The 20358-nt window shown below is 43.9% G+C and overlaps 1 protein-coding gene across 1 annotated transcript in view; it reads left to right on the forward strand.

The window, feature by feature from the left end:
- The window catches only part of dock1 (dedicator of cytokinesis 1), a 200750-nt gene that overhangs the window by 173368 nt on the left and 7024 nt on the right, over positions 1 to 20358 (forward strand). Inside the window, exons 41-48 of the mRNA XM_037081415.1 lie at positions 83 to 224; positions 737 to 818; positions 3648 to 3732; positions 5708 to 5794; positions 7748 to 7924; positions 10333 to 10416; positions 18112 to 18249; positions 19944 to 20086. Coding sequence (XP_036937310.1) covers positions 83 to 224; positions 737 to 818; positions 3648 to 3732; positions 5708 to 5794; positions 7748 to 7924; positions 10333 to 10416; positions 18112 to 18249; positions 19944 to 20086 — 938 coding nt within the window. The remainder of the gene's footprint in view (positions 1 to 82; positions 225 to 736; positions 819 to 3647; positions 3733 to 5707; positions 5795 to 7747; positions 7925 to 10332; positions 10417 to 18111; positions 18250 to 19943; positions 20087 to 20358) is intronic.

Raw genomic sequence — 20358 nt, forward strand, 5'->3', positions numbered from 1 at the left:
CGTGTCCCTTATGTCCACATAATGTGTGTAAATCTGCACCTGCCTGCATCATCACGTCACTGTTTTCTTTATCATCCTGCAGAATAAAATGTTCATCTACCGTGGGAAGGAGTATGAGCGCAGGGAGGATTTCGAAGCGCGTCTTCTCACGCAGTTTCCCAACGCAGAGAAGATGAAGACGACTACGCCGCCCAGCGAGGACACAAAGTCTTCCTCTGGACAATGTATCCTCAAACCATTGATTCATTTTTAGAGTGTGGCTGAAGATGATTTTAATGATTTTTGTATGAGGGAATTAATTTCATTCAGGTTGGTGTTGTTTTGTTGTTTTTAATAGTTTCTCTCACTTTGGTTAAGTTATGGGAGTAGAGTTAGAAGGTTCCCAGCTCCACAAAGTGACCTGTAGGGCTGAGAGATATTTTTAAGGGGTATTAAAGGTGAAAGATGTAAGAATTTATTTGAATTTATTTGACACCTGTGTTGAGTGCAGATACATTGACTGAAGCATGCTAACCTGCTAGCCCTGGACCACCCCAGTCAAAAGTCTTTTGAATTGTTTGCTTACAATCATTTGTCTTGGTAATAGAATTTGGTGAAACAGAGTTTGTGTTTTCAATTTTCTTTCATTTAATGTGAATTCAACAACAATGCTACATTATAAACGGTTCCAAATGATTTGTATTTGATTTGTTTGAGTTCAACAGTTTCATTTGTTTCCTTGACGTTCCCACTGAAGACATCCAGTGTTTCACGGTGAAACCCATCCTAGACCTTCCTGCCAAGTTCCAGAACAAACCCGTCTCTGAACAAATATTGAGGTAAGACGGATATCCCCCGCTCCACCTGCACTCATTTCTTCACAGCTACAGAGTGTGTTACCAAAGTCACACAGGATGCATTTCAATCCAGGGTGCCCAGTTTTCTCCCTCCAGTCACTCAAGAACACTTTGGAGACATGCAAAAAGTCCATTACCTTTTCTTCAGTAAGAGTGTGTCACGTCGAGGACCGCCGGGGTGGATTAAACCTTGATGTAAATGTGTGTCTGTGCAGAACAAACGGCGGTTGACCTTCTTGTTGTTCTCGTGGATATTAAACTAGCACCAGCCATCTGGTATTAGCCGCCGTGCCAAGTACAACATTGTTTCTCTGACATCATTAATACCATTGTGTTGCCTGTAGGGGCCGCGGCAAACAAGCGGGAGCCCCACATGTTTGCCTGATCTGTACGCCCGCCATCACGCCGCCGCGTCACTCGGCTGTGCAAATTCACTTTGATATGCCACCCGCCGCATCAGTGGACGTAATTAAAAGAAGACGTTTACTTGGAAAAACCTTTAGGCAAATATACCTGCATATACCTGATCTTATCGCAAGTTTGCACCAGTGGTCACATCCCCTCAGCAGCAGCAGCAGCCTGTTTGCTTGTTTGCAAACTGTGTCTGATTGGAATATGCAACTCTGTTAATAGCCTAGATTAGACAGCCGTGTTTGGAGAGGGTTTGAGGAGTGTTCTGCACCAACTGTCTGTCCGTCTCTCTTCTCCTGCCAACTCTGTCCTCTCTGTTTCTATCTCCAGTTCTTGCTATTTTTTTCCCCAGGTTTGCTCTGTGTGTGTCTCTCTCTGTCCCTTCCCCTCATTTGTTCCCTCATTCCGTGCAGAAGATCAACAGTGCATAGCAATGAGACTGAGCTGTTTGAGCCAGAGGGGTCACGAGCAGCGGGCGGCACGCACACACCCCTTCCTCTGACCTTGCTTTGTCCAGATCGTGCCACCGCATCGTCACCCGCCTGCGAGCTAATGACATGTAAAAGGCTTAATTGGGGTAACGCGGCTGATTCAAAGCTGCTTTATTAATCTGTTTATTAGATCACAAGCTCAAAGGCAGGTTTTTTGGGGGGTTAATGCCTCGTTTTCTCAGCTAATTTGAGAATAGGTCTCATCATGTTCGTTAAACACCGCTTTGTGACCAAGCACATGTGATTGTCTGATAGTGTGAATGACCTGAGCCCAATGTATCTGTGAAATTTGAAGACTGTTCACAGGTACGTGGGTATGTGTTAAAATATACCTTTTTTTATGCATTTTGGGACGACGTACACAGCGTTGTCGGTCAGACTGCTGGAATCTGGCCTTTTGGAATAAAAGATTTTCAGGAACCTTTCATCAGTGTTTATTGGCAAATGTGAACTTGCCATGAACATTTATGAAATGAATCCTATTACCTCTACCAAGAGGTGATCCGTTTGTTGGTTCGCTTGGTTTGTCAGCAGTATTACACAAAAAGCTACTGTACAGACTCCACGAACCAAAACATGATAACTTTTGGTGCAGATGTGGATAAAAGGACGGATCTGGGACATTTTAAAGGACAGAGGACATCTTATTGTCAGATTTCTCAGGGAATGTGGACCCTGATGAAAAAAAATCTGGTATATTTAGGAGCTGATACCTGCGAGTGAGTACAGTTAGATGCAGAGCCAAATAAAAATCAGAAACTAAATCGACCTTTAAATGTTGAAAGCTCAGTCAAAGTAAAAATTATTTATACTATTTTCTGTAACCAAGCAACCACCAGAATATACAATCTGCTTCCTGTTTTACTTTTAGGGCATTTAGCAGACACTTTTCTCCAAAGCGTTCATACATACACGGATGATGGTGGCTGCCATGCAAGGTGCAGACCAGGGGAATCAAACCAGTGACCTTCTGATCACAAGGCACTGGCTCTACCGCTGAGCCACATGCATGCCCGGCGTACGTTTGTTGGCGCATAGAGTCCACAGGTGTGTTAGTACAGACAGAGAATATTTTTGAAACTGTGCTAAAATGCTCTCCCCAACAGAGATCGTTTTCATTTCAAAACCCCCGTTTCCAAAATGTCTGTGTATGTGTGGACTGGGCCTTGTGTCATAAAAGCGGTCCATTCATGAGCGAAACATTAACGGTCCCTTAGGTGAAACAATTCAAAAGTTGCAGCGCCCCATTTGACACACACACACACACACACACACACATGCACACACACACACACGCGCACACACACACACACACACACTCTTGCTGTGACAGACATGAAAGAGCAGCGGTTTTGGAGCAGCGCAGTTTCCTTTCATATTTTATTCATAATTGTTTGCTAATAAAGGCAAAGCATGCTCTTGGAACCATATGGCGTTGGTTTAGGAATGGGAAGTGCAATATGCTGTATGAGGATAATAGATCTGTGTTGAAATTCCCTCGGAGAGAGTGAAAAGGATTTTCTGTCTGCAAGAAGAGAGAGCTTGAAAGATGTGAAAAAGATCATCTATGTGGCCAGACAGCTGCTCCAACAGCCACCGTGTAACACCATCGTTTTCCTGGTATGAACAGTTTATTAACCCGATTTGACAATGTTCATCTCTGCTAGTAACGAATGCCGCAGCTTCTCTACATGCATGTGACGCACGTGACCCAGTGATTAATTTATTCACTGTGTAGATGAGGCCCGGCCGCAGGCAGCGAGTCAAAACCAACATGCTAAATGCCACAGCCTGGAGGTGGGGCTGTCCTGTGTTTGACCTGAAGCAAAGCAATCAACCTCTGGATCAAGCTGCAGGCCGCCCAGAACACTTTTAATTTACTCAGGTGCTGATTTTCTTTCCTCCGCAGCTTCTACACTGTCAATGAAGTCCATAAATTCCAGTATTCCAAGCCGGTGAGGAAGGGAGAGAAGGACCCCGACAACGAGTTTGCGGTAATTACTCTTTTTTCCCTCCTATTCCCCGGTGAGCATTTTAAAGGAGCAGTGTGTGGTTTTGGGGGAAAGAGAGATCCTCAGTGACTGATTTTTTTTTTTTTTTTTTGCCTCAACAAACTAAAGTAACAAACTCTTGTTGTTTTCATGACTAGATAAACACCTTAAAGGGCAGCACAATTCCATACTGTTTAACTGTCTTTATACAGTATGTGGCGGACCCTGCCATCTTCTTAGCTTCAAACAATGTTCTGGGGACTTTATGGAAATGTTATGTTAGTCATGGAGTTATGGAAATTCTGAAAGTTCTGAGTGTGAATTTCTTCTCCAGAATTACATAGTGCCCCTTTAATTTTCATGCTCTTGAAAATAGTGCACTGCATAGTATTGAACTATGATAAAGAACATTTGAGCTTCTACATTGGCATGTATGTTTGCACTTTAAAGGGTCCAACAGCAGGTTTTAGAAAGCGTTACTCGCAACCTTGCTTTGGGAAAGTTTCTGAGTTGTACGATAGCGGGGAATGGTGAACGTTTTTTTAGATAACAAGGATTTCTTTTCTCTTGCAACAAATGATTCAGCTCCACTAACCGTGCAAAAAATTGCTCATTTGCAAGATAATGTAACAACGAGGGTAGATTACAACAGGCAGAATAATGATCCGATTTGTTTGTTAGTCCTCTTCTGATGCTGAGATTCGGCAGATGGAGTGAAGCAGAGAAAAGCTTTTTCATTTTCATCTCGTTTTGATCAGGTTTCTTCTTGTTTGTCTCAGTAGCGTCGTCGCTGTTTTGTAATTTATTATGGGATTCTGCTGGATTATTGTTCAAGGTTTATGTTCTACGCATATTTCTTTTTTTCTTTTCTTTTTTTTTTTTTTTATTTTGCCAGTTGAGGAAATCAGTTCCATGGTTCCAAATAGAGCTCTCATTTACATAGGCAGAAGATTTTAAACCACCGAAGAGGGATACAGAGGATTTTAGTTCAGCTTTAAGGTGCCCACCAGAAGATTGTTGACATTGATCCAGATCTGATGCCCAGTGCAACTATTACCATCTAACTGTATGTTTTCTCATGAATAATGTTTTGTCCACATTTCAAATGACAAGGGCAACAACTTAAACACGATTTCCTATCTGTGTTTACTGTGGCATCACTGCAGCAGAGCAGGTTGATGTATTTAACTCGTCTCAGACTCACTCAGTAATGTGACAGACTGATTCCTCCCTCCAACCTGACAGGGCGACGATGGATATGCATTGCTAAACATACTGTATCTGTCAAAAGCATTAAACATGTTGTGTATACACACACTTTTGTAATTTCCAGTCGCTCCAGCGTGAGTTGTAAGTACGCTCTAAATCAGATTGTTGTTACTTTAATTGCTCAGATGTTTTTTGTTTTTTTTTTTTCCCTCCACACTAATAAATAAGGATATATCTTGAAACCCTGTTGCAAGGGACCTCATCTCCTGTGCTGTATGATTTTCGTCCTAAGATTTCTAGTCATTATTTGAGCTTTGTGATGACTTGGAGGGGAGACTCCATCTTATTAAAGTTAGGACATCTCCTTCCTGCCAGCTCACCTTCAGCAGGCTTTGATTTAACAATTTGGCAACCTTTGCAGTTGGTTAGCAATCCACCAAGAAGAAGGAGACTAGCTAATATCAAATCATCCACCTTTGCTCGCTACATCTTAGCCTTTCTTACCTTGAGGTGTGCATACAAAACAGCTTTGAATATGAGAATGTAAAATTATTTGTTATCTCAACAGTACTGGGCATGAGAACAGGTGATTGACAGTTCTTGGTATTGGCTTAAAAAAAAAATCATTTTGTGCATTCCCTTGTTACTGTGTGGTTCAGCACAAAGACAGCAAATCTGTGCGTTTACGCTGCCTTGTCATGTCAGTTGAATTCCTTTGTCGCAGCAGTTAGGGTTTTCTAATTTCACCTCTTTGCACTTCTCTCAACAGAACATGTGGATCGAAAGGACCACGTACGCGACAGCCTACAAACTTCCCGGCATCCTGCGCTGGTTTGAAGTCAAGTCAGTCTCCACAGTGAGTATGAGGGGCCTGTGCACTCGGCAGGCCTCCTAATCAGATAAGGATCCGCAGCCTTGCTCAGAGGCAATCGATATGATTTGTCCACTTTAGCTGTATAGACAGCCGCGTGGACGCGAGGCGTGCCAGTCCCCAGACTAACGGCAGGGCACGTTCTCTCTCTGCCAGAGGGCCCGCATTGATTCACCAAGCACTCCTTAAAGCCCGTTTCCACTGAAAATAGCTACACAGCACAAATACAACCCAGGAGGAGAGTTCAGAACTCACTCACTGTTGATTTTCCTGTAATAGAATTACCTGGATTGCTGTATTGAATCCCAGTTGATGAGAGGCTGGTCCGACTGCGACAAACTGACTGTAGTGTTTACTGTAGCGCTCGGACGGAGCACATCTCCCCTCCGTCCGTCTGAAACCACATAAAAATTCCAGTGTTTGAGCTCTGTTGTTTTGATTAATTAAAAAAGCCGGGTCCAGTGTCCCCATTTCAGGCTCAGATGTGTGTTTTGTTTGAGGAGGGCGTGTTGAGCAATGATTAAAGTAATAAAAGTTGGAGCACGAGAGCAGGTTACCGTGTCACCTAAATCTAAGACACCTGTCTCATCCTTTTAACGTGTCATTAGTTTGTCACAAAACAAATGCGCTACTTAGCGTAATTAGCCCGGGTAAGTATCCCGCAATCAATTACTCCTTATTTGTCGCTTTGATTAGTCACTTTCATGTGTGTGCTGCTGGTGAAAGCTCTTGAAATGGAGTCACCTTCTCTCCTCTCTCCTCAGACATTGGGGTTCACTCAGGGCGTTGAGCTCCGAAGCTTCATTCGTAATGTTGACGTTCAGTTTCTAAATCAACACTGGCACAATGCAGAACAACTGTGGAGGAAGTCTCCAGTTTGGCTGGGTTGTATCTTTAAAGACAATTTAACACCAGTCATTCGAAAGCCTGCATATAAGCTTGAATCTTTAAAATTTAATTCAGACCAGCCCTGGGTTGTACTTCAGCATTCTCACTTTGCATTAATAGCCATTAAAACGCCATCACATGATCTCTACAAAGGTCCTTCTGGTGACTGCATCCACAGCACAATCATTTCACTACAAAGGTTTAATCTCGCACTAAACTCTCCGAGTCCGCGAAGTGAAGTGTTCGTCTCCGTCGCCCGCTAATTCAAAGCGGAGGCCTCTTCCTTCAGGCTGGGTTGGAACATACTGTCAGGAGCAGCTTGCCCTCCAGATGAGCCGGGAAGAGGCCAGGTCCCCGAGGTCAGACTCTCTATTTAAAGCTTAATGACTCGGCTGAGATTCACCCAGCTCAAGCCGTCCATCTGACAATGCTTTTTACCAAGCTGGCCCGAGACATACCGGCACAGATTGCAGATTTGTCTCTCTGGCACAGCATCTTTATTTTTTTTGGCCCCGGGTCTTAATCTGACATTTACCCAACAATCCACTTGTGTTTCTTCTAAATTCTTACGAGCAAGCTGGGAGATGGAGGAGGAGTTGGGTTTTTTTTGTTTTTTTTTCATCCACAGTAATGAGATTGCCCACACGTGGAGCTGCACGGGCTGAGTTAGAATTCACCCTTACATCGAAGTGAAATTAATGACGGCATATACGAGTATTTTCTTCACCTTTTCTCAGGATTTCTCAGATCATATTTTGTTGACATGGGAAATGAAATTTCCTGCGCACCAACGCACTATCCATCTCCGTCTGACAGTCACAGGTTCATGTATGGGCGCGGTGGAAAAATGATTCATTGCTTCTCTATCCCACATGATTTATGTGTGAAGTTGAGTGTTTTCTGAGCCCCGTCCTCTAATAACGTCTCCCTCGTCACTGAGCGCAAATATTTCCGCTCGATTGTTGGAATTACAGAGACAGTATGTGTGTAGAGTAAATACTGGGAGCGCTGAGAATATCTGATGACACCTTCACCTCCTGCGCCGCACAGGAGGAGATCAGTCCGCTGGAGAACGCCATGGAAACGATGCAGCTGACCAATGAGAAGATCAGCAGCATGGTGCAGAGGCATCTTAATGATCCCAACCTGCCCATCAACCCCCTCTCCATGCTGCTAAACGGGATCGTGGACCCAGCCGTCATGGGAGGTTTTACCAACTACGAGAAGGTAGGCAACATGACGTGTCAACCGTTAAAGCTTTACATTTCAAATCTTTTGCCTCACTTTACTTTAACAGAAGCCTTGAAGGATAAGTTCTAAAAAATTCAGTCATTGTGTCCTCACCCCCGTGCGGATGGAAGGTCAGGGGAAGTTCCACCATCTACAAAATATTCCTGGAGCTTCCCAGAAAAACAGGCTGGCAGCATTCTCCTAAAAAGCTCTGAGGTCCCAAACTAATTTAAAAAGACAGTAATTACACCCTTTTTAAGCCGCAGTCATCAGTGTAGCTGCAGAGCTACTGTATAAGATTCAGCCACAAGTTACTAGGTTAGTTAGTTAGTAAGTAAAAAGACACATGATGGCTTATAAAAACAGGACACATTGCCAAACTTAAACCAGTTGCTCCCCAACTTTTTTGCCCTGTGTCCCCCCAACAGACAAATGGATAGTTTGGCCCCTTGTCAAGTTTCAGAAGTCTTAAAAAAAAAAAAAAGTGTCACGCATTGTGTGAGGTAAATGGAGCCTTTGCAAAGGTTCAGTCAGAGAGACCACTCTATAGAATGCTTTGGCCTTTAGTTCTATTACTATCACTATCACAATGCCCTAGTTTCCTGCCTCATTATCTGGAGCTGTCGGTTGATTTCAGCTGTTAACATCTGTCAGTCACTTCTATCCAATAGCTCAGTGACACACCTTCTCTGTCGGCCTATCATCTTGCTGCTGTCTTTTTAAATAATAGCTCTCACTGCTTTAAATTCATTCCTACGGCTTATATTGCGCGCCCCCTCCACCTCCCCATCACGGTCCAGGCTGCGGAGATTCACCAGCTTCATCATCTCATCAGCCCTCCAGTCTCAGACGTAGTCATCAGCCACCGTCCCCAGTCTCTGGAATCCATGGGGGTTTTTTTCTACTTGCTGCCTCACAGGGCAGACGCCCCCCAATTACAAAATCTCCCTTTAGAGTCAAGCGCTAAAGACTTCCTGACAAGACTCAATTATCACATCAGCAGCTGTGATAAACATTTTCTTTACTCCATTCACTTGTCTTCCAGATTTATATGACTGTCGAAGCCTCAAAGAGGTCACTTTATCCAATAGCTCCACAAAAAGATTAGAGAAAAATACAGATACATTATCAAAGCTTTCCTCTTTTCTCTTCCATTGATGATCTCATGACCCCTCAGATTTATTTGGTCTGCCTTTAGAGGGGCAGTTGAGACTTGTGGCCCTCGTAATGTGAAGTTCATAGTTCTGTTCCCAAGAAAAAGCTGTTTCTTTTTCTTTTCTTCTTGATAACACTGCCCAATTTAGAGTGCCCTTTTATTGTAACCAGCCAAAGGCACACCTGAGTCATCACCGTGCTGTTTAATAAATACATTGATATGCCACGCCTGTCAGGCAGATGGATTATCTCGGCAAAGGGAATAAACCTTTTGCGTGCACAGAAAAAGATCTTTTACTTTTCCTCGCTTTTCTTCACACTCGTGGAAAATGGAAGTGAAAGTAGAAGCAGCCGTGCAGCCGCTGACACTTCTGTACTGTTACTTTACTGACTTCAAATATAGTTTTTGAAAAAAGATTTTTACTATGTTGTGCTGATACTTTTACTAAAGGAATAGTTTGACATTTTTTAGGAACTGCATTTTTTTGTCCAAGCTAGATGACTAATTGTGATGCTAGAGCCACGAGGCAATTAGCATTAGCATAGCTTGGCCGAAATACTGGAAGCATGTGGAACCAGCTCGCCTGCTTCTCTCATAAGCAAAGTACGCAAGGATTAGCGGCCACAAATACTAATGCACATCTTTTTGTTCTAACACTTAATTTGTTGGTACGATTAAACAGAACATATTGAATGTGTTGATCGGCCGATATTATTCTTTTGCAAAAGGTTCAACTCAAATTTCCTTGTCTCTGCATTTTCATCTCATGTCTAATGTTCTCAACGGATTGTGAGCTGCACACTCTGTTCACCGTAACTCTGTAGCAACTGGTGTGGAAAGGGAAACTCCTTTTTACCCGTGTGTGTGTTGATGATAAAAAAAAGAAAAAAAAAAAAGATAGGGTTGGTTTCCCAGCATGTATCATGACCTGGAATAGATTCATATCGGTCTTGTGAAACGGTGCAGTGTGAGTCAGAGGAGGAGCGGTGTGAATTCCTCGCCCTCAGGTCGCTCCTTCATCTCGGTGCGAAAGTGCAGGTGGCGGATGTCTTGACTACATTTTCTCATCCCCGCAGCCCCTCCCGATGCTTTTCCTTTTGACTAGTCAGTTTTTTTCCCCCCGCTTTCTCATTTTTATACATCACAAACTTCTCCACATTTCAGATCATTGCTTCTGTCTTCCGCTGGATTCACACCGTCTTTTCAACACAGCGTACTTACCCAGTGTCTCTTCTCCTTCTTTCTCTAGGCCTTCTTCAATGATAAGTACATGCAGGAACACCCAGAGGACCTTGAGAAGATAGAGAAACTGAAGGATCTGATCGCCTGGCAGGTGAGACTGAAGTTCAGAATGCACACGGATACGACTGTGCTCAAGTATCACACTGTAAAAAGGGTTTGTGGCGATGTGGTGTGCGAATGTGAGACATCTTTCCACTGGTAGAGATTTGACAACATCACGTGCAAGGTTTCCTGGATGGGAGCTATTCCCTAGTGCATCTGCTATATATTTGGAGCGGGCTGTGAGCAAATCAGGGCTGGTTCTCTGAAGTGATCATGCCATTCTCTCATGAATGCAGCTGCCTTGCAAGGTAACGGGAAGTGCTATCAGGCCGGAGTTTATTCCTGTTGACCTTAAAACTTGTAATATTTGTAATTATTATTCTTATTTGGACCTATAAGCTTCCATTTTTAAAGTTCGGGGACTTTTGTTTTAAAGCTAAACAAGCAGAAGAAAGATATTATTATATTATATAAGTCCACCTTCTTCATTCAGGCCTGACTACACAGACATTGACTGCCCCGTTGCTCTCGCAGGCCAGCAGTGTTGTGATGTGTGTTAGCTAGCTGCTGAACAACTAGAAGAGACAACACAACAGTATTGGGATATTTTCTTGACATTTTTTCTTGCATTCTTGTGCGGCGAGCTCGCTAATAGCTTTAGCAACATAACCACACAGCCTTGTGGAAGACTTGACATGTGCAATGAGTTCACGTGCCAGATTGGATATGGATACTGGATCTTTTTGTCTTTTACATGCCAGAACATTTGATTTAGTGATTGCTGGAAGGGTGTTGAGAAATTTTCTACAAATATCACAAAAAATGCTCCAACCCTTGCTTTCACTGGAGTGTTGTCTGATGTGAAGCAGTTGTGTTTGCTTTAAGGAAGTTCCAAGAAAAAGAAGAACACAATTGAAGTCCTGTATTGTATGGGTATTTCAAAGGGGCTCTTTGTAACAGTTCATAGAAAAGCACGCATATTGATCTTTTTTTATCAGCCGTATGTGAGCGGATTGTAGTGTAATGTGAAAAATGAGACCTTCCCTGTCTCTCTTGGTTGCCTATACAAGCCTTTGGATGATTTCTTTACATTTTATAACGCTGCTGGACTGTGAATTTTTCTTTGTGAAGGACCCAGGTCAGATTTACCGTGACTTAATGCACATCCTTGATTTGCTCCGTCCATGAAATTAATGTAATTTTATGCCCCTGTAAAGTGTTTTGAGAGTTGCCTTGTGTCTGAATTGTCCTACACAAATAAACCTTGTCAGTGGCGTTGCTGCAGAAAAGGAGCTCCTTTAAACCATTTATTTTCTTAAGATTGCAGAACAATTACTGCATTATGATGTTTACTGTTACAAACTGTCAAAAAAATGTTATGCTGTTTACTGACATGAAATTACATGATCCGTGATAGAAGATTATTACTATTACCACTCTTAATTCTTACCCCTGGCACTTTTGTTTTGTCTGTCTCGCCAATGTTACCAGTGTTGACGGAAAAGTGCCACGACCTGCTTGTCACAAATGAGGTGCTTGTTTACTTTACATAACATATTAACATATACATACTGTATGTTTTCCATTAAAGCATAGCCCGCGGGCAGCTCAGACACTTATGAGATAGTATCTAGGAGCGTGAGACGAATGTAAAATGTGCAACCATGCCACTTGGCCTTCCAGTTTAATTAAGCTTCCTTAATTTGCATGAATTAGCTCTGGGCTATTCACCTTGCCTTTAAGTGTCTGGAACATCGTGGCGTCTTGTGTTTGTCGCTATGGTTTGGGAGACACGCGCCACTTGAAAAAAAATGACCCAGTCGACACGAGGCAGCGTTCACGTCTCGGCGTCCTTCATAGACGCAGCGGCGGGTTCGAAACGCTGAAGGATGCTTGTTTTGCTCTGTACACTCACGCATTCATATCTGAAATGTTGCCGTGACAGCAACCAGAAAAAAAGTCACTGTGAAAGGTTGCAGCTATAAACATAATATCATTTGAAGAACCTTTGAGTGCACCGCTAAGAGAGTAAAGAGGTAAGTAAAGCGAGTGGGGGGAGGAAAGTGTGTTAAAGAGTTCAGTGGAGATAATAACAAGGAAGAGTTGCTGAAGCAAACATTCTGAAGTTGGGGCGGGCGGGGGAGGACGCTCCGCTGCGTGAAGAAGACAGCGAGAGATCAGCATTGGCGGTTTTGCGAGCTTTGCACCCTCACCGAGCCTGAAGGAAGTGCACACGCTGCAGACTAGGAAGGCACACACACACATCGTCGGGATACATCACAACATGTGCAGGTTGATTTATAAACTTCTGGCCATCTTTTGTTTTTTGCAGGGGAATAACAAACTTCCACAGATTCAAGAGAGCTGCGCTGTAGGTTTGCTTCTGCGGCTCTGAACCGAGGGTCACTTTAATACTTGGAAATGTCACGGTTTCCCTGCCTCGTGGTTCACCCAGGAATGGAGCGCAGATACAAGAAGTTTCTCCGGCTGCTTCCTATCGCTCGTTGCGAGGAGGAAAAAAAAGGAGGGGGGAGTTAATTGAACTTGCAGCGGTTGTTCCCCCTCGCCGTTGTTGTAAAATAGGTCAACTTTGTGCTCTGCATCTCCGGTAGAACTCCTCCGAATCCGAAAAAGTTGAGCTCTTTTGTGTTTGTGAAACCTTTTTTGCCCCCATGTTCTCATTGTGTCTTCATGCTGCCTGCAAAGTTGTCTCACCTTAAAAGTGACACTGTTTTATAATTACTATTTTCCATCATTAGTCGTTACTCTAGTGTTTTGTTTTTTTAAGACACTGAATTTGTGTGAACGCTGTGTGGAATGTAGAATATCTGACTGATGTAGAAAGCAGGTGAGGGTGACCTGAAAATGAAACGTGTCACTACTTTATTGCTCCTGGAAAGACGCAGATATCACAGATGCATTAAATGTGGCAAGGTTGGGAGTGTGCAAGCCAGATTTGCACCTTTTAACACGTATCAGTTATTTTTAAATCCGCCTTGAAGCAAAGGCACAGAACAATAATGTGTGTAAGACTACCTTTGTTTCAAAGCTCTTGTTGCTTCAGCCCTGGACTGAAAGAGTGTTGGAAATCACACTGCAATTTTTTGAAATGATCCTCCACCCACAATCCACAGCACTAATTACCAGGAGCTCTGTCGAACACCCGAGTCATACCAGCACGAGATAAACCAGTTGCAATGTCTCGGCGGCTGTGTCGGGGTTTGAAATGACCTTCACATCACGCCAACGGAGCGTTTGAAATCATGGCGGTTCTCTGTAGCCTCCACGAGCACGAAAAAGACACGATTGAAGTTGATCATAGAGACACACGGAGCCCACGCCGAACGCACACACAGGGAAGTCATCAAGAGATGGACGGGGACGGAGCCGCTGATTTGAAATGGCATTAGTTGTCTCTGCGCGCCAGAGCCAGCGCGCTTGTTTGTCTCGCGTCTTGAATCCATCTAAATGAGACAAATGAAGGCGAGCCTGCTCCAGTGAGCAAACTAAACGGCTCGAGATGAGCCAGTGTGCACTGTTATTCTGAAATACCCATTGTCCTCGTCTGGTAATTAGAGAGGAAATGAGCAACTGGAAATCAGGAAATTAGGTATTGTAAAACGCTCTCTGGCAAATACAGTCGGTGTTTTCTGTGATGTTTCTGGTTATAATTAGCAAACGCTCCAGACAGATGCCTAAATTAGCACCTCAAAACTTCTCACTGCGGTACGTGACTCTATTAAAAGGGGTTGCCGGGTGATTAATTCATTAAAACAGAGACCTGAGGGGGCAATTTTCACCAGTGCATCAAGAAGCATATTCACATGCATGTAAACAGAGTGTGTGTCGGTGATGGTCCAACTTCCTTTGTGTCTTTTGAAGTTCTCTCCTTTGTGCTTTCATCTCATGTCTAGTACAGTCTGTCTGCCTATTAGTCTGTCTGACTCACCACTGGCTGCGCACCTCTCTGAGACCTATGTGACCTTCACGAAAGGTCTTAATATGTCATTGTAGTCTTAATAGAAGGCTTTTTAAAGGGAGTTTGGCTGCCCCAGTGCCGTAAGGGTGTGGCTCAGAAGTCTGCTCACTGTGCATTAAAAAAAGAAAAGTGGGTGACGGGGTTCAGTTGGGAGAAGCAGGGCGACACGGAGAGACACCGCTGATATTAAACAGCAGCGCCTTTTCTTTCATACTGCTTGTCAGACAAAAATCCCAGCACACTCCCATTTATAAAAGGGATATGAGCTTCTTTTGCAATCACCGCATGCCCACAAAGTGCAGCTTGAGAAGGTGAATGTTTAGTTTTTAAAAGATGATCATGTGGAAATACGACGTGGAGCTCATCCAGTGTAATTCAAGTCTCCGGAAGCGCTCCAAAATAAATTGGAAACATGGTATTTACATCCTCCAGGATTTCGGCTTCATAAAAGGGAGTAATTAACTCCTTTCATTTCTTTTTCCTGTTGTTTTTACGTTATAAAACTAGCCTCCATCTACTTCAGTTGATCAGGAGAATGCCGCAACGCTGCTTTGCTGTGAAGCTCAAAAAGATATTTTGTGGAAACCACCCGACTTTTAACAGCATGGTGTCGAGTGGATAATGACTGAATTTTCATTTTTGGCTTAATTTATCTTTTTAAATCTGCAATAAACGATTCACCACCAACGGGAGGCTCCAAACCCCCAAAACAAACCTCACAGAAACACCGCCATGAGTCACTGGTGGGCCATCGAGCGTTTGGCCGTGACACCACTTGTCTCCATGACGATGCTTCTTGGAATTTTCCATTTACTGTTTCTGGCCATTTCTACAATATATCTTTTCCTTTCAGCTTTCTTTAGAATTTCAGTATTTCACAAGAAAAATCTGGAACTCTTTCATATTTTTTTTTTTTTGTTGTTGTTAATCTTGCACGCACATGCTAATCATCTTGTTGGAATAATTTGTTAACGTGTGCGTACCATCGCATGTGTACGAGTTAATACGTTGTTCACAAAAGTTATTCTATTAACTAGTGAAGACTTTAACTTTCTTCTCTTGTCTACGAGATGATAACTTACCTCGCAGGGACTTGAGCGTCTCCGCATTTTTCTGCCAAAAAAGAACAAATCGTATCCATCTCTACACGCCATTGCACAATCTATATCTATACAGTCTGTGCTTTTTTTTTTTTTTTTTTTTTGCTTTGTCAGCCAGCCTCTTTAGTGTGAGATCTATGCTGGGGTTTGATAAACGGCGCCCCAGGTCTCCAGCGTCTAATTATGTGATATTAACATCAGCATCACATGAAGTGATATCTCTAAATGATATCCTAAATCATAAAGCTGCTGTCTCCAGATGGCTGGAGAGGAATAAAAACTTTATTTAAAAGTTGGTACATGTAATTAAACTACACGAGCGTGTGTGTGTGTGTGTGTGTGTGTGTGTGTGCGTGCGTGCGTGTGTGTGTGTGTGCTCGTCTGCTTTAGCAACCTTGAGCCTAAGTGTCTTCCACAATGAGCTTATCTCTGTGCAGCCACCAAGCAGAGTTCTGTTGCCATGCCGCCACTCAGTCGCACTCAATCATCGTAAGGTCTATAAAAAGATGTGGGTATCCTGGGAGACGTGAATCTTGCCTCAGCTTTCGTTTGCACCGTTTTTTTTTTTTTTTTCTCCCCATCTTCTTCGTCTCACAACAACTCGTCCCTCTGACTCCTCTTTCTCCCTCGCCTCCTCTTACTCCTAACCTCTTTCCTCTGCTGCCGCTCCTCACCTCTCCTCTCTCCTCTCCTCTCCTCTGTTCACCTCTCCTCTCCTCTCCTCTCCTCTCCTCTCCTCTCCTCTCCTCTCCTCTCCTCTCTCCTCTAAGAGGTCCCAGCGGTGATGATGAAGGTGCTCAATATCAGGGGAAATCCTCGCAGGGTATCTGTAGCCCTCTCTCATTTATCTTTTCTGTGCCACGGCTCCGTTTTTGTGGAGCACAGCACAGTAACTAACACCCAGTGAGTGAAGCATCCTGGATTTTTCGGAAAAAAAAAAAAAAAAAAACGTGCTCAGGATCTCTTTTCAAGCCGATCTGCCCGCTGTGTGCTTCTCCTTTTACAGCGTGTTGTTTAATGTATCACACGTGGCTGAGAGCATTTCATCACTCACACCTTATAGATATAGATGTGTTTCTGCATCAGTATTTTCTCACTCTGTCCATTAATAAGCCCACCACATATGGAAACTTTACTAAATAAAACATGCACCGTTCAAGATGATTACAAAAGGTTGCATCACGAAAAAAAAAAAGGAATTGGTGTTGTGTGCCAGCTGAGTGAAGTCGGTTCTTGAGGCAGCAGCCTGCTGTAGAGAAAGGGGGCAGCTTGGCCTCAGAGAAAAGGAAGAAAGGCGAGCAGTCTCAAGGGAACCAGAGGTTAGCACACACACACACACACACACACACACACACACACACACACACACACACACACACACACACACACACACACACACACACACAGACTGCCTTCTCTTTACCAGTCCACCTAAGCCAGATACTTCACACACTCTAAGCAGATTCTTTGTTCCATTTGCTGCGGGCTAAAAGCTACTGTACTTAAGATGAGGCACAAGATGCACTCTGCAGTTTAGTGTTTCCTTGTTGTTCCAGCACCACTCTGACTGGGACCGATTACGCTAAATGTTAGAATTAAATCCCCTCTAATGCGCTTTATTTCCTATGTTGTTGGGGTTTTTTTTATTATTATTCATAAGCACAAAAGCATAAAGCTTCTTTCCTTTCACCTTCAACAGTACTTCTCACGTATAGCAGCGAGGCAGTCGGGGAATCTTTTTTTTTTTTTTTTTTTTTTTTTTTTTTTTTTTACAGTTGCCATGGGGAAGAAAAGCTCTGCTATTACCACAGCTGACTGTTACATCTTTGCTGGCTTCTACTGAGTTATAGTGCAACTCCTCGCCGCCTTTTTTCCACCGCCAAAGACGGTACGCAGCACTGAAACACCAGGTTCTGAAAACTGATAACTTAACCTGTGATTTCAGCCGAGAGAGGAGAAGAAAATCACTCAGACGTCGACTCTCCCCCCCCCCCCCCAGAGGGGACGACGCTTCCTCCCTCCCCTCGGCGGATTTAGTCAGCAGAGCTCGCTGACACAGACTGTGTCACTGGGGTTTCCTAATTACTAGTTTTCAGCAGTTTCAGTCTCTTCCCCTCTCTCACCCTCTCTCTCTCTCTCTCTCTTTCTACCTGAGCTGCCTCTGTTGTGTGTTGAAATTTATTTTTTTTGCTGTCCGCCGGCTGCCTACAGCGCGAGAGGCAGCAGCGTGCTGGAAGAAAAAGGGTGCATTGCGTCTTTATTTGCGTCAGAGGTGGGGAGGAAAGCATCCATCACTTACAGTAGATGTCTATACATGTAGTCTGTCTGTGCCTTTTCTTATTGCCTTGTTTTGATAAACCTGTGTTCTGCTGCGTTGACGCCAGCGGTGGGAGGCAAAGGGGGAGGGAGTGTCATGGCAACAGACTTCTCTTCTACTTCCACCTGGAGAAAGTTGCAGTGATATCCGTGCACACAGACACACACAGACCGATCTGCACCGCCGAGTGTGCGCAGCCGAGAGGCCAAAGTTCATATGAGTTAAATCGGACATATGTGGCGTTTTCCTCTGATGAAGGAAGAGCCAACGTGTAAGCTAACCTCTCAACTCTTTCGGGGGAGTATGTCAGATGAGGGTTTCTCACATTTCTCCTCCTCTCCTCCACAGATCCCGCACCTCGCCGAAGGTGTCCGCATCCACGGGGAGAAGGTCACAGAAGCTCTGAGGCCTTTCCACGACCGCTTGGAGGCCTGCTTCAAGCAGCTGCGGGAGAAGGTGGAGAAACAGTATGGGGTGAAGTCTCTGGTAAGAGCTTTTTGCCTTTTTGTGACCTTTCTGTTGTATGAGAAGTGCTCCGTGGCTCAGCGTGGCTAATGGAGTCTGCAGCCATTTCTTTCTGTTTGTTCTGTTGTGTTTGGCTGAAGATTTTAAAGGAAATGAATATGTATGTTATTGTTCTAGCTTTCAGGAATCAATTCTGTGGGATTCTGGTCCTTTGTTTGGTCAGCCATGCTTATAGGTTTGATTTATTACACACAGTTTTCTTTTTTCTTTTATTGTGTTTGACAGATGCATTTACTTTGTATTATTGGAAAATATTCATTCCTCAGTGTTCTGTATGGGTGGTGTAGTTGGACAAAGTGGACACAGGAAGACGGACCTGGTTTGGTTTTCCTGCTCTAAAGTTACAGGAAACTTTAAAGCAGGAAATTTGGTGCGTTTGAAGTGATGAGACATCAGTTTATCATGACCTCACCTCACCCAAGTCCAGATGCAAGGATGGAGTGGGCGCTATGATTAAGCAAGGAACATTTGGAGGAACTCTGTGTGTTTCCACCGCAGGGACGAGGATCTGGTGCTCCAAACATATAGAAACTTCAGGGGTGGAGCCTGCAGTACAAACCATTTCTGATTGGTTGAGCACGTGCAGCATTGTATTCCAACCACCATTTTTAAAAAGCTGCTGCTGCAAACCTCTTTGTTGTGCCTCAACACATTAACATGGGGTTACAGAAGAAAGAATGTCACAGGTGGACCTACATTGAAGTCCAGGCCTTGTTGAACATGTGCAAAACATTAAAGTAGTAGAACAAAACCAGCCGTTTTACTCTACTACCATAATGTTTTGCTTGATCGCTGAGGGTCTTAAGATGCAGAGAGCAACCAACTGAATGAACCTCAAAGGAGCCATGTTGCCTATTTGGCTCTCTTTGCACGACCAGCCTTTTTTTAAACACTGTCTAAAGCAGAACATAAAGATTTAAAAACAAGCAACATTATTAAGACGACAATGACCAGTTTTTCTAATTACCACAAGTCCTCCACATGCACTTGGAACATGTGTAGCACACTTGCTTTTCTCTTTCAGCTGAAGTCAGCTCGTGTACCGCCAGATGCCCCCCGATCCTCCCCCCTCCATCCCTCTCCTCCCCCCTCCATCCCTCTCCTCCCCCCTCCATCCCTCTCCTCCCCCCTCCATCCCTCTCCTCCTCCTTAACAGATTTAATTGTTGCTTTGCCAAGCTTTTCCCTCATTCCTGCCTGAGGTAAAGGGGGGGCGCCTCGCTCGATTTAAAGGGAGAAGGTGGCGACCTTTCCAACGAGAGAGAAAAGCCATCACTTTTCCAGGGTGTGATAATAAGGTTATCCTATCAGATGTGCGATGGACCCGTTCTACGCTCGAAAAGACTCTTTAAATGCAGACGGGTTCATTGTCAAAGCCACTGTGACCAGATTTTTTTTCCCACGGCTTCTTTTCTACAAAAGTAGAGAAATGAATGTTATCATCAGGGTTCTTTTTACCTTTCCACTGGTTTTATGTTCAACTGTGTCCTTGCATGTGGGGTCCTGTACTGTACGCTGAATGATTACTGACGATAATGCTGAGAATAGTCTTCACCTTTAAGGTGTCCCTGTCTCTCATACCAGAGAGTGGAGCCATCCTCTGAGTTTGTCTTCTGTTGTTCCTCATCTTGTGTTTCTTTCTCTCTGCCATGTCAGCCGACCGCGGACGAGCGGCGGGGGCCCCGTCCTCACTCCATGGTGCGCTCCTTCACCATGCCCTCCTCCCAGAGGCCTCTGTCGGTGGCCTCAGTCACCTCCATCTCCTCCGACAACTCCCCCTCCAGGCCCGGCTCAGACGGGTAACAGCCGATTTACAGACCCTAACCCTCAACCTATTCGAGCACAAACCTTTTTTTTTTTATTTTAAAAGGCCGTCTGACTTTGATGAGTCCATCTCGGGCTTCGTGTTTCACAGAATGCAGATATTCCATTTTCATTTTGAACCTGAGGGGATTTCTGAGGGTGCCCTTACACAATTTTTGAAATGTTAACTACCCTTTTTTTGAGTTCATGTATCCCTGCCAACTTGATTTTGAAAATATGAATAAATTTTTCAGCAAATAAATATTTC

This window comes from Acanthopagrus latus, chromosome 20, assembly GCF_904848185.1.
Source record: "Acanthopagrus latus isolate v.2019 chromosome 20, fAcaLat1.1, whole genome shotgun sequence".
In the NCBI taxonomy this organism is placed as follows: Eukaryota; Metazoa; Chordata; class Actinopteri; order Spariformes; family Sparidae; genus Acanthopagrus; species Acanthopagrus latus.